Source organism: Petaurus breviceps, unplaced genomic scaffold (genome assembly GCF_028583685.1).
Source record: "Petaurus breviceps papuanus isolate PSGF00001 unplaced genomic scaffold, PetGlider_PUasm1.0 90667, whole genome shotgun sequence".
NCBI lineage: Eukaryota > Metazoa > Chordata > Mammalia > Diprotodontia > Petauridae > Petaurus > Petaurus breviceps.
This window is the reverse complement of record NW_027187302.1, coordinates 2,133,782-2,148,617: the sequence shown is the minus strand read 5'-3', so window position 1 is coordinate 2,148,617 and position 14,836 is coordinate 2,133,782. Positions and strand designations below refer to the sequence as shown.

The window sequence follows — 14,836 nt, the reverse complement described above, 5'->3', positions numbered from 1 at the left end:
ATATGCATATATATATACATATGTGTGTATGTATATATATATATATACATATGTGTGTGTGTGTATATATATATATATATATATATATATATAATTATTATTTTTAGAAGGCCTTTCCAGCCTCATAGCTCAGAAAAGAATCTTCCGGAATATGACTTTAGATTCAATTTCAGCCATCAGATTTCAGAAGAGATTCCTTCCAACTCAGTTCAACATTGAAAGACAACCAAACTCAGGTTTATTGCAATGACAAACCTAGGTCCTAGAGTACACATGATGTAATACACTTCCCTCTAGGTAGAGAGATTGCAGGGGAAGCTGGAGGAGGAGGGTATGGAGACGAATGTTGTATCTGAGTCTGGTGAAGTTGTTTTATCAGTTAATTTTACTGAACTGTTTTTCTTTCTTAAAAGAGAGGGTACAAGGAACTAGATAGAGTATGAGGAAATGATTGTGGTAGAAAAACAAAAGGCATCAATAAAGCTATAAGAAAATAAACAAAACCTCAATTCAGCTAAAAAGAAACTTGGGTCTTTGAATTTCTACAACACCCTAAGAAAGATGAGGGCAAACTCACATGCTGAATAGCTGTTGGCAATGCTTAAGGAAGTTTATGAATGCTCTTCCGATGATTTCTCAAGCCCATTGATAATTTATGATGCTGAATTCTCTACACTAATGAAATAGATTGGGGACAATAGGAAGTAATGCTTATTCTGAAAGCATAAATAACTCAAGAGGAAGGAGACTTTCAAAGAAATTTATCACTTAGTGGGCATGTAATTATTACTAATGAATCAGATCTATTGTCTGAATAAAATTGGGCATGTGATAGCTAAATTGGCGGGATTAAACACATTTTAATCATTTATTTCAAGTGGTTCCCATTTGATGTAGAAATATAAAATAGTTGGGGTGAATCATTTCAATGTTAATTCCTGTATATGAATCAGTTATGAATCTATTTTCATGAAACTGACATAATTCACATTGCCACAGATCAGGGACTCATAAATACAGATATCTAGAGACTTTTAAAATTGTGAAGATGTTTCCTGAATGTACTATTTATGCATTAGTAGGAAATTTTCTTTCTAAGCAAGGATCATCATAAAAAAATTAAGAAAGTTATCGGACGACGAGTGACCTCTGACAATTGCGTTGTTTTTTTTTTCTTTTGTCCTCCAGATTATCCTTCACTCTATGCACAAATACCAACCACGAGTGCATGTCATTCGCAAAGACTGTGGAGATGATCTTTCTCCTGTCAAGCCTATTCCATCAGGGGAAGGGGTTAAAGCATTCTCATTTCCTGAAACTGTCTTTACCACTGTCACTGCCTACCAGAATCAGCAGGTAATCTCTCTGCCTTTCATGAACTGCTATGCCATATTTCTTAACCCAGGAGAAAAGAAAAACGTTAGCCTCGTTAGTTTATGATGAAATATTATTACAGTCTTTTTTACATGAAAGGCAATGGGCTATAATGGATAGAAAGCCAGGTTTAGAAGTAGGAACACCTGGGTTCAAGTCTTGCCTGTGACACACACAGGCTGGGTGACCCTGGGAAAACATTTTACATTGCAGTCACTGATCTGCATTGGTAGAGGGAGTTTCCACACCAGGAATGACTTGATCAATGAAAGAGCAAAACTTAGGCCCTATGCCCTAAAATAATAGTATTGTGGTAGGAATAATTCTTTAGTACAAGACTTCTCTAGCAAGGTCTTATTATCACAATAATCTTAGTCCCATGTAGCTCTGCTAAATGTAATCTTTAGGCACAGTTTTCTTGTGGTCATTGAGGTAATTTGGTGGATCCATGATACTGTCAGTGAAGAGATTTCCTTAATTGGCACCATATCATTTCCTCCTCTGAGATCTTTGTCTATATTTTCATATAAATACTATATAGTAATACATTAGAGGCCTTTCTCTTGTTCTTCCTTAATATTTTATATTATAATGTTATTCTTAGTTATTATTCAGGTAATAGAAAGATAAAATTTCAAAGATGAATTGTGTTGAATGGAATGCAGATAGAAGTTCTCTTTCTTTTAAAACATTTTTAAGATATACATATCACTTAAAGGCCGTGTTTAGCTAGAACAAGTGAACTAGAAAACTCTATCTCCAAACAGTTTCCTCAAACACAATTTTCAAAAGAAATAGCCCACTGATCGAAGGTATTATTCTCTGTGTAGGCCTTTTCCTGTGCCCATTTTTATGACTTCATTCATATAGGAAAATCCCTCTACCAATGCAGGTCAGCACCTGCTTAACAATTTAAGGTCTTAGAGAGCTGCCTGGGAGATTAAGTTACTGGGCCAGTGTCAACTCAGCTAGTCCTTTGTCCAAGGTGGGACTTGAATCCAGGTATTCTGAACTCTAAGGCCAGAAAATTGTCTTCTGGGTTGGCTTCTGGTTTGTTTGCTTGTAAATTAGTTTGAAAGGTCTTTATAAATGGCTCCATTTCTTCACTTTCCGTGTGTAAACATCTCCTCCAAGGACCTAAGACTTTATCATTTAGTTTCAATTACTTTTAGAGGAGAAGGACTAGAAGTGAATTTTGTCACTCTGAATCAAAAGTCTCAGAGTCATTTGGGTTTAGGAAACAACAGGCCTTCCTTCAGAGCAAAGATACAAAATCTCTCCCACATTCCCCCCCCCCATAGAAACACATGTTCAGGCCAAGAAATGGAGCCTTTCTTTATTCCCTTTATTGATGGCAGTACGGTGACCCTGGAAAGAACTGTAGATTTGGAGTCGGACAACCTGGGTTCAAATACTGGTTATGCCACTTAACACCTGTGTGACCTTGGACAAATTACTTTACTGCACTGAGTCTCAGTTTCCTCATCATTAAAATAAAAAGGGTCAGACTAGATGTCCTCTAAGATCCCTTCTATAACTATAGACCCATGATTCTGTGAAATAAGAACACATATTAAATATATAAAATGGATCATTAAACTCTACAAAAAGTTTTCCAAGGGATTTGGGACTTAAAAGGTCTATGGGGAGAATTTCAAAGAAGAGTACTAAGACATTATAAATTCATATACAGTTCTAAATATTTTAATAAGTCATGTGGAAGGATATTATAATGAGAACTTTTTAAAAAGAGTTTGTCATCCAATAGATTTTTAAATATAAAGAATTAGATTATTTTAAACTAATTTTATGATTTTTAAAAATTATTTAGCAAATTGCCTATTTATCCCTCCATGCTGGAAAAATCTGAGAAGATAGAAACTTAGTTGCCTAAATTAAGAATTGATATACTCAAGAGAATTTTACAAAAAGAAAAAATGCTAAGACTCAAAGAGATACTGTGACAAGAGGGACAGTAGAACTAAAAATGGATCAATCACAAATCCATCTTTTCATTATTAAGTAGATCATCTTTGCAAATTTCTGTCACCAAAACCTTTCACAGCCCTATAGTCATCCTGGAAACGATTGTCCCCAAGCTTGTCTGGCCCTCGAACAACAGACACTCCATCACTGGGCCCATGTTTGAAGACTATAGTTTAGACTGCATTGGTCTCCTTGCTCTGCCTCAAATACTCCATTTCCTGACTGAATTTTCACTGACTGCCCTCTGTGCATAGAATTCTCTCTCTCTTTATCACTGTCTCTTGTTTTCCTGGTTTCCTTCAGGTCTCAGCTAAAATCTCACCTTCTAGAAGAAAGCTTTGCCTGTTTTGCTCAATGCTAGTATTTTCCTTCTGTAGATTATCTCCAGTTTATCCTGTCTCTGCCTTGTTTGTACATAGTCCTTTGCACTTTCTCACCGATTAGATTGTGAGTGCCTTGGGAAGATTAGCTATTTGTTTCTTTGTTTTCCTTTTCTTTCTGTTCCCAGCACATAGCACAGTGCCTGGTACAGAATAGGGAATTAATAAATGCTTATTAATTGGTCTAAGTCATACCTACCAGGATTCATACAGTACTGACAGAGTCTTTGAAAACCTGCTCTTAGACATCAGGGTAGATCTTTGTTGTTCAGTTGTTTCAATCATATCTGATTCATCATGACCCCATTTGGGATTTTCTTGGCCAAGATACTGGAGTGGTGTGTCATTTCCTTCTCATTTTATAGCCGAGAAAACTGAGGCAAACAAGATTAAGTGACTTGTCCAGGGTCATACAGCTAGTAAGTGTCAGAGGTCAGATTTGAATTCATGAAGATGAGTCTTCCTGATTCCAAGCCCAGGATTTTATCCACTGTACCACCTAGCCACCTCAGAGTACTTCTTTAGTGGAGGGAAATCCTTCATGTCAACCAGCAAGTATTTATTATGTACCTACTATGTGACAGATGCTTCCTAGGTACTGGAGATACAAAGACAAGAACGTAACAATCCCCACACATGTTCTTATAAGAAATAAATCCTATAACATTTATAAAGTACATAGTATGTATGAATGCATATTTAGATAAAATATGACTCCTGACATATTTTAAGGAAATAAAACTTCCTTTAGTAGCAGGCCTGGTAAATTGAAGGGAAAAACTTCATACATAGCATATTATGACCTTAACAAGGTTTTGGAGTCTGCTGCTACAATAAATGCTTATAATATGTTGGGAAGACATTAATTTAGCAGGTGGTGTTTAAGTTAGGCGATGTCCATTTAGCATGATGGAGACTGAGTCACTGAGTGGTGGTGGATTACTGAAAATTTGGAGAGATTTAGATGTTAGTTTTTGTTGTTGTTTTCCACAGAGGTGATTCCTAGTCTTGGTTATGAAGAGTTTATCAGAGGTATCAAACTCAAGACACAAGGGCCATTTACAATGCTTATTTTTAAAAATTAATTTTATTTATTTGTTTGTTACATTTTAAGTTCTGAACTGCCTCCTATCCCCCCTCCTCACTCCTATCTAGAGTAGGTCATCATTTGACACAGATAGATAGATAGGTAGGTAGGTAGATAGATAGATGATAGATAGATAGATAGATGATAGATAGATATGTTATGTGTAAAATCATATTATGCATAATTCTATTTATCAATTCTTTCTGTGGAGATGGATATCATCTTCCTTCTTAGTTGACTTGATTATTTATAATACTCAGAATAGCTTAGTCATTCACAGTTATTCTTTGAACAATATTGCTTTTACTGTATACAGTGTTCTCTTGATTCTATTCATTTCACTCTTTACTATTTCATGCAAGTCTTTTTATGTTTTTCCTAAAAATCAACCTGCTAATCATTTCTTACAGTATAGGAGTATTCCATCACAAGCATATACCATAACTTGTTTAGCCATTCCCCAGTTGATGGAGCATCCCTTCAATTTCCATATGGTACCTATTGAGTCAGATAAAAATGTAATGGGAAATTTTTAACAAGCATAAATAAAAATATAAGAAAATATAGATAATGTAATTTGTGGTTTTCTAAGTCAATATGTCACCTACAAGGATCTTTTCTATTTGAGCTGGACACCACTACTTTGCATCATCCTTCCAGAAGATGGAATTCAAAGGATGACTATTTAGTTAGGTGGAAGGGGAAGGAGCTGTACAATAACTAGCAATTTAGGAGCATAGTCTTCCAGAACTAGAAGGGCCATCAGAGGCCATCTAGAGCTAAATTCTTCATCAACAGATGAAGAAACTGAAATGTAGGAAGGTTAATCAACTTGGCTAACATCACACTGTAGAAATCATCAACTCAGGTTATCCAACTCCAGGAACAACACCCTTTCCTTTGTGTGCTCCCCCCCCATTAAATTTTTTTTTGGGTCTTTTTGGCGGGGGGAAAACAGGGCAATTGGGGTTAAGGGACTTGCCCAAGGTCACACAGCTAGTAAGTGTTAAGTGTCTGAGGCCAGATTTGAACTCAGCTCTTCCCGACTCCAGGACCAGTGCTCTATTCACTGTGCCACCTAGCTGCCCCCTCCCATTAAGAATCTTAAAAAGATCTAAATTTAAAGTGATATTGCCAAATTGTTGATATGATCAGACATAAAAGCAGAATAAAAAGCAAACTTTACTAAGGAAAAATTCAAAATAGTCCTTCTGGGGAGAGAAAAGCAATGTACAATATAGGCAGAGATGGATAATATGCCAGAATGCCCTAAAATAATCTATGGGAATCAGGGTGTCATAGAACAGTGTAGAACAACAGTCTGTGAATGAGCTAAAGAGAATTGTAATTGAAATGGAAGGCATCATACTGTGTGAGGTTAATGATACTTCAGCACCAAGGAACCAGCAGGTCATCCTCTCTTTGTTTCTATCCATAGTCCATAATAATTTAGGTGCTGTTGTGTCCAGATCTGGCCTATAGAAATTATAATGTATCTGTAGAACTTGGATGAGGGTTCAAAGGAGACCTGTAAAGATGATTAGAGGGTTGAATAGTAAGAGCCACAAGGAAAAGTTATAGGAATCTGCATTTTTTTCTGCCAGGAAAAGAGAAGGCTGAGTTAGAATTTAATAACATTGTTGAAGCATATAAAGTAGTCATATATAGAAGATGATAATCAGCTATTTTTTCCTCCTCACTAGGGGAAGAGAAGAAAGACCATAAGCTATAGCAAGGGTTTCTAACATTTCTTTTTTGAAAAATTTAATTTATGTATTTTTAGTTTTCAAAATTTACTTCCATAAGTTTTAAATATTTTCCCCTTCCTTCCCTGAGAAGGCCTGTAATCTGATATAGGCTTTATGTATACATTCCTATTAAACATATTTTCACATTAGTTATGTTGTGTAGAAGAATTATAATGAATGGGAGAAATTATGAGAAAGAAAAAACAAAACAAAAAAAGAAAATAGTCTGCGTCGCTCTGCATCTCAGACTTCATAGTTCTTTCTCTGGGTGTGGATGGCATTTTCCATCATGAGTCCTTTGGAAATGTTTTAGGTCCTTGCATTGCAGAGAAGGACTAAGTCTATCAAAACCGGTCATTGCAAACTGTGACTGTTTCTGTGTGCAATGTTCTCCTGGTTCTGCTCACTTCACTTAACATCAGTTCATATGAATCTTTTCAGGTTCTTCTGAAGTGCTCCTGTCCATCATTTCATATAGCACAATAGTATTCCATTACATTCATGGTTCCTAACATTTCTTGTGACCTCTTCAGCAGTCTGGTGAAGCCTATTAATTCCTCTGATTAATGTATTTAAGTGCATAAAATAAAATACATAGGATTACAAAGCTTACCTAAACAAACAATTTTATTGAAATATATTTGGGGCAGCTGGGTGGCACATTGGGTACAGAACTAACCATGGAGTCAGGAGGACCCAAGTTCAAATTAAAACCAAATTAGACATTTACTAGCTATGTGACCCTGGGCAAGTCACTTTACTCAATTCCGTCTTCCCCCCAAAATATCTTTATTAAAATATATTTTAAAAAAACTTCACAGACTCCAGCTTGAGAATCTCCAAGCTATTGGCTCATAGATATAGAGCTAGAGGAGACCTTAGACGTCATCTAATCCCCCATTTTGGCAGTTGAGGAAACTGAGGCACAGAGTGGTTAAGTGACTTTGACAAAGTCTTATAGGCAGTAAATGGCAGAGGTGAGATTTGAACTCAGGTCCTCTGACTATGGCACTTCTTTCCTGTCTTCCATACTGCCTCCTGAAGATAGATCTGAGGAGAAATTGCAGTACAGTAATGACTGTTATAAATTAGAAAAAAGCGTTAAGAAGGGTTATAGAATCAGCTTCTAAAGAGGGCTTATTTATATGGAGAATACATTTTTACCTTTTTTCAGTGATGTATATGGTTCTGCCTAAAGGGCTTCAATGGATAAACCTGAATGGATTTCTCAAGTTTCTACCCAGTTAATTATTTATAGTTTTAAAGTATTAGAAGATCAGAGGGAAGCTCTACACTAAAGCAAAGGTTCATCTTATTGTTATGAATCCTGAGTTCAGATCTTGCCTCAGACATTTACTAGATGCTTGACCCTGAGCAAATCACTTAGTTTCTTCCTGAGTCAATTTACTGGAAATAATAATAATAGCACCTCCCTCCCAGGGTTATCATGAAGATAAAATGAGATAATATTTGTATAGTACTTTGAAAACCTTAAATTATTACATAAATACTATTATTGTTGTTATTATTCATTCTGTGAACATTTTTTCTTTAAAATATTCTAGGTTGTAAAATACATTTGCTCATAATTTCTGCTTTCTTCAATATGACTTTTTCTTCTCTAGATTACACGACTGAAAATTGACAGAAACCCATTTGCCAAAGGATTTAGAGATTCTGGCCGTAACCGGTAAGGTTTTGACACATGCTTTAATAATGATAGAAGTAGTGATAGATCTTATTTATTGTCTATTTTATCCTCCATATTTTAAATTATAAAACTTTTCATTCAGACTGCTGTTACTCTGAAAAATAGCTTTGCTTTACAAAAATAATGTCCAATAACTTTGGAATGTTTAGAGGTATTGTGATCACAGAACTGGTGGTACAGTGGAGAGAGCAAAGAGTCTGGAGTCAGGAAGACTGATCTTCCTGAGTTCCAATTCAATCTCAGACACTTACTAGCTGTGTGACCCTGGGAAAGTCACTTAACCCTGTTTGCCTCCGCTTCCTCATCTGTAAAATAATCCGGAGAAGGAAATGGCAAACCACTCCAGTATCTTTGCCAAGGAAATTCCAAATGAGGTCATGAAGAGTCAGATAGAACTAATAAAAAATAAACAAACAAAACAGATGCTTTGCAACAATTAAAAAACATTGTGATTTGATATTTATAATTCAGCTAAACTTAGGGAAAACCCATCATAACAGGTTGGGCTCAATCTATTAGCCTAGTACATTTATAATAATACATTTTGCGGCCAGACCTACAATCATTAATAAAATCCAACCCCATAGAGTCCATTTTCCTTATTTGGACAAATAATGTATATGAAAGCCACTTTACTCCCCGTCCCTATTTTATCTGCCTTAACTTTAAGTATTCCTTAATCTCCAAATTGTTTTAACTCCTTAGCCAAAGTTACTTGCTTACTTTTTTTTATGTTTTTACACTTGAGATTACTACCAGTAATTTCTGCTGCTTTGTTGCCTCTCTTTACTAATCTGGTTTACAAACCAGTTATTTGTTCAGGGTGTGTGTGTGTGTGTGTGTGTGTGTGTGTGTGTGTGTGGGTGTGTGTGTGTGTGTGTGTGTGTGTGTGTGTGTGTGTTTCCTCTTTGTGGTTATGGCTGTATTCCAGTTTAGCTTATAGTAGTTATTTGATAAAATGATTAGTTGATAATAATTATAGCAGTGGTTAATCTAGAGTAAGGTAGGAGCTAGAATAATCCTAACATTCCACATCTCAGTCCAGGGTTTCACCTAGTTCACTTTGTCTTAAGAACTTTTATGTGATTTCCAGCCACCCCCTCCCATGCCAAGAAGCAAATAATTTATGACTTTATTTTTATCAAAGAAGTTTTTCCTGTGAATGATCCCATTGCCTTATGTATGGAAAGATGGTTTTCATAGGATGCATGAACAAGATCCATAAGCCAGTTATTTCAGCGGGGGAGAGAGGAAGAATCCACATAAACAATGTGTTGTGATTCCTAATAACCTGTATCTTAATTAGAAGAATCACAATGAAAGCTCCTCTTGAAAGTCCTTAAAGAAGCTTAGTTCTATCTGACTCTTCATGACCTCATTTGGAATTTTCTTGGCACCTAGCTGTCCTGGGAGGTGGTCTACCCAATAGAAATATTTGGAGTAACCGTATAGTAACTCCTGTTTGTAAAGTAGTAAATTATTTTTAAAAAATCTTTTTTTTCAAGATTTTGTTTTTGTTATTACTTGGTGTAGGAGTCCTGTATTGCTTGTGGGTTGTTTTTGGAGTTGGATTTTAGAAGTGCCTTTTAAAAATAATGATGATGATAGCTATAAGTGAAGTAGAATGAGCACTATATTGAGGGTCAAAATACCTGGGTTCAAATCCAAGTTCTACCACTTACTACCTGTGTGACCTTAGACCAATCATTTCACCTAATCAGTCTATAAGATTTGCAAAGATTAGCCATTCAATAATAAAAACACTGATCATTCCACAGAGAGCTTGTGGTAAAGGCTGATATGAATATATATAAGACATATCAAGAAGTTAGCCTGTGTTGTCTGCATGGCAGTCAAAGTTTGTCATTTAAGATTCTCCAATTCAATAAGCTTTTCCTATTTGAAAGGTACTGTGAATAGAAAGTTAAAATGAGAAACAGTTCTAGTCCTCAGGGAATTGGAATGAAACTTAAGAGGAAAGAAACTAGAATAAGATATTTAAACAAGTAAACTCACTATAATTTGAGAATAGAGGGATTGGGGTTCAGAAAGTACTTCTTATAGGATATGGTACCTAAATTGAGCCTTAAAGAAGGTTGGGAATTCTAAGAGGCCAAAGTAAGAAGGGACATGATGGTCAACTTGTACCAAAAACATGGAAATGGGAAATGGAAGTTTGGACATGTAAAGGAACAGGAAATAGTCTAGTTTTATTGGAATAGAGAATGAGTGAAGGGGAGTAATATGAATCAATCTAAAAGTTCTGTGGGAGCTAGATTGTGAAGGGCTCTAAATGCCAAAATGGTTTATGTTTTATTCCAGAGGTAATAGGAAGCAACAAGTTATTTTAATATATGTTTTAAGTAGCAAAAAATAGCCATTCAAATAAGTTTCTTAGTTTGATGCTTAGTTTTATTCCAATAACTGCTTCGTTGAATTTTTTCCTCTTTTTTTTAAATCTTGTTTTGTGTTATCAAAATGTGAGCTCCCTCTTGATGAGTAAGTTACTTCCCCCTCTTCCCTTGGGTTCACTGAAAATATAGGAGAGAATCCTATACTTGACATTAGTTTTAAAATTAATTGTTTTGAAATATTTGTGATTAAAATTTTCATACCTAAATACACAAATTAAACCAACCAAAATTTAAAATTATTAGTATATCATTAAAATATTGAACTATCATGTGGATTGATGACTGGTGTAATTAGTGTATTATATTTACTTATCAAAAAAAATAAGATGTACACTTTGAAAACTGCAAACTCTCTCTGCTACCTGATTTTAAAACATAATTTACTTTGACTAACAAAAACTCAATTTTTATAGAAAAGAGAGAACAGCTTCACCTTTCTATGCCATTCATCTCTTATCTACATAACCCAACTCAACAAAAGTTGATTAAGTTCTTTCTATGTATCAGACACTATATTAGGTGCAGGGAACAATAAAGACCAGAAAAGAAAAAAAAAACCCAAACCCTCAACCCTCCAGAGGCCCTACCTTTAAGGATCTTACATTCTGCTGGGGGTGGGAGGGGTGCAGACAGGGAGGTAGATAATAACATATTCAGAGAAGTAAATATAAAATATTTTAGATATTATTTCTAGGTTAAATATAAACCTACTTTGGGGTGAGGCAAGAGGTGGGACCATTTTATTAGATGTGACAACAGAAAAAAGTCACAATAAAAAATTGGATTTGATTCATTTGTTGTGATTGCCTCCGCTGTACATTATAATCTATTTGACCCACTTTAAAAAAAAGAATTCTAATTCTATTGGTTTTTTCATATATATATATATATATATATAATAAACACGTTGGACAAGACAAGATGTAAACAAAGGTCTCTAATTTTTTAAACTACATAAAGCAATTCTCTTTAATTAAAAATGCTTCTTTCCAACCACTTTACAGTCCCACAGGTTGTTTTATAGGAATCAGTAGCTTCAGCCCTCAAAAGCTCTGCTGCAGGACATTTGCAGAGTGAAAGAGAATTTATGTGCTGAGAATAGTTTCATTCTTCAGCAAGGCCTCAGGTTTGACCCTATAAAATTTTTTACTCAGGAAGGTACAAAAATTTCTCCTCTTTAAATACTTCAGGAAAAACATAACCATTTTACTAAATAAACTTGGCTATTTGATAGCGTAAATTAGGGTGGTGATAAAATGTGGAAATTGTTCGAAGGCATCTTGTATAAATTATCGCCTTGGCCGTGCTTCTCCAGGAGGTGCCTTTTATCTTCTCTTTAACTAGAAGCAAAAAGTCTCCATTACTGCAGAAAATGAAGGCTTGCCTTTTTTTTTTAACTGTCCAGGTTCAGCTAATAAATATTTTATAACGGTTTCCTGCAAAATATCTCTGATCCTTTCTGGAGCTTGCAGCCTGAAAACAGCCATCTCAGAAGAAAATATTGATGGCGTCACATCTGATCATTCCTATATTTATAACCTTTCCATGTGTCTCCTCCAAACCTGGCCTTTGGGCTTTGTTGTTGATGCTAGCTTGTCCCCAAGGGATTTTATTTTTGTGAGTTTGCAGTAGGAGCACAATGAAACTTGCAGTAAAAAGATCTTGGGGCACAGATTTAGAGGAGGAAGGAAACTCAGGGATCTTTTAATCTAATGCCTCCTTTAACAGATGAAGAAACTAAGGCCTGATGAGGTGAAATGATTGATCTAAGGTCACACAGGTAGTAAGTCGTAGAAATGGGATTCAAACTCACATCTTTTGACCCCCAATACAGTGTTCATTCCACTTCACTCTTCATAAATGCCTCTCTTCTCTCATTGCCCTTCATTTCAGGGATTCTGAGTTGGTTTTCATGGTGTGGACTGCTTTGGAAGCCTGGTGAAGCCTATGGACCCTTTCAAATATACAAAATTAAATATTTAGTTACCAAAAAAAAACAGTTTATTGAATTACAGTTATCAAGACATTTAAAAAATTTTTTCTTAGAGCCCAGGTTAAGAATCTTTGTCCTATTGTGCCTTAAGCTTAGTCTTGTAAACTAGCTTGTATTCCTTTGAAGTGATCAGGGTATAAATTTTAAATTCTAAATGTCAAATGAGATAATGCATGCAAAGTAATTCGTAAACTATAAAGCTCTCTATAAATTCTGTTAATGTATCAATAATATTACTGTTAACTATGCGGTCACATCCCATCTACTGTCCCATATTTTAAAAAAAACACCAACATTAACCATAGAACAATATCATTCAATAAATGGTGGTTACCTAATTTATCTGAGGCATATACTAAATAATAAATAAATAATAAAGAGTCTTGAAGTGTAGTCATTCCTAAAACTATCACAATGGAAATACAAAGCAGTTTTGAAAAGCCATTTGGAAGCAAACTTAAGAATTCAAAGTCATTAAAAAAATAATTATATTGTATGGGGCAGCTAGTTAGCTCAGTGAATAGAGCACCGGCTCTGGAGTCAGGAGGACCTGAGTTCAAGTCCAACCTCAGACACTTTAACACTTATTAACTGTGACCTTGGGCATGTCACTTAACCCCAATTGCCCTGCCTTCCCCCTTCCAAAAAGACCAAAAATAAATAAAAAACAGTTTAAAAATAATTATATTGTGATCTAAAAAAAATGCATACACATCTAGAATTACTGTTAAGTTCAGATATTTTCAGTGTAGACAACATGGAGGCAGAGATTTAGGTGGCTACATCTGCAAAACTCTCCAATAAAGAAGTGTGATCTCACACCCACACCACAGTTGGATGGTTCTGATTCACAATTTTGTCACTGATGCATAGTTTAATTTGGGAGCTGTGAAGAGAACATTGGTTCGGGGGACTAGGGCCACAAGCCTGTAATCCTTCTATGGGGGGAGGCTGAGATTGATGGATCTCTTGAGCTCAGGGGTTCTTAGCGTTAGTGGGTTATATCAATGAATGGAAATGTGTTTCTACAAAGTTCTGCATTAATATGATGAGCTTCTGGGATGTTGGGGAGAGGGGGCACAGGGCTCCCAGTTTACCTAAGGAGGAGGGAACTGGCCAAAGTCAGAACACTTGGTTGAAAATTCACACTCTGATAATCACTAGGTATGTTTTCTTGGGAGAGGCATTTAACCTTGGAGCTTCTGTTAAACCCTTGTGGGGTTTTCTTAGCAAAAAAAAACAAACAAACAAACACTGGAATGGTTTGTCCCTTCTCCAGATCATTTGACAGATGAGGATACTGAGGCAAACAGGACTAAATGACCTGCCCAGGGTCATACGGCTAGTAAGTGTCTGAGGCCAGATTTGAGATCAGAAAGATGAGTCCTCCTGAACCCAGGCCTGGATACTTTGTGAACTCTACAACTACTAATTGTAGACAGAATTTTAAAGTTGCAAGGACCCTTAGAAATTATCTTGCCCAGGGAGTCTTAATCTGAAATCTATGAACTTTTTTTTTTTAAGAAATAGTTTGGGGGCAGTTAGATGATACAGTGAATAGAGGCATTTGACACTTAACTAGCTGTGTGACCTTGGGCAAGTCACTTAACCCCAATTGCCTTGCCTTCTCCCCTCCAAAAAAACAAAAAAATAATAGTTTGGTAACTGAATTTCAGTATAATTGATTTCCTTTATAAGCTTATGTATCTAATTTTAGGCATTTAAAATGAGTTATTCTGAGAAGGGGTCCATAGTCTTCACCAGACTGCCAAAAGGATCCATGACACAAAAAAAAGTTAAGAACTCTTGCTCTGCTCCAGCCTGATTATTTTACCAACAAAATAAGCTGAAGCCTATGGGAGTTATAAGTGGCAGAATGGTGTCCTGATTTCTAATTCAGTGTATTCATTTTCTGCAGCCAAAACAGACATTCTTTTTTTTTTTCACTTTCTTTTTTTCCTTTTCTTTTTAAAGATATTCTTAACATCCATTTTGTAGCTTTCCACTACCATGGCTGATGATGAGTTTGTAGAATCATAAAATCTCAAAAACCTCAGCAGTCTTGTAGTCTCTATCATTTACAAAAGAAATCCCCACTTCCCCTCCTACACACACACACACACACACACACACACACACACAC

General features: G+C 35.6%; 1 protein-coding gene across 2 annotated transcripts in view; it reads left to right on the top strand.

Moving 5' to 3' along the window:
- The window catches only part of TBX18 (T-box transcription factor 18), a 36,538-nt gene that overhangs the window by 15,209 nt on the left and 6,493 nt on the right, over positions 1 to 14,836 (top strand). The window contains exons 5-7 of one of the 2 annotated variants that reach the window (XM_069065087.1): positions 1,189 to 1,356; positions 8,201 to 8,265; positions 12,594 to 14,270. In XM_069065087.1, the coding sequence (XP_068921188.1) occupies positions 1,189 to 1,356; positions 8,201 to 8,265; positions 12,594 to 12,642 (282 nt within the window). In that variant the 3' untranslated portion in view covers positions 12,643 to 14,270. Of the gene's footprint in view, positions 1 to 1,188; positions 1,357 to 8,200; positions 8,266 to 12,593; positions 14,271 to 14,836 lie in introns of those variants that run through there. The other variant, XM_069065085.1, reaches the window with a different exon arrangement.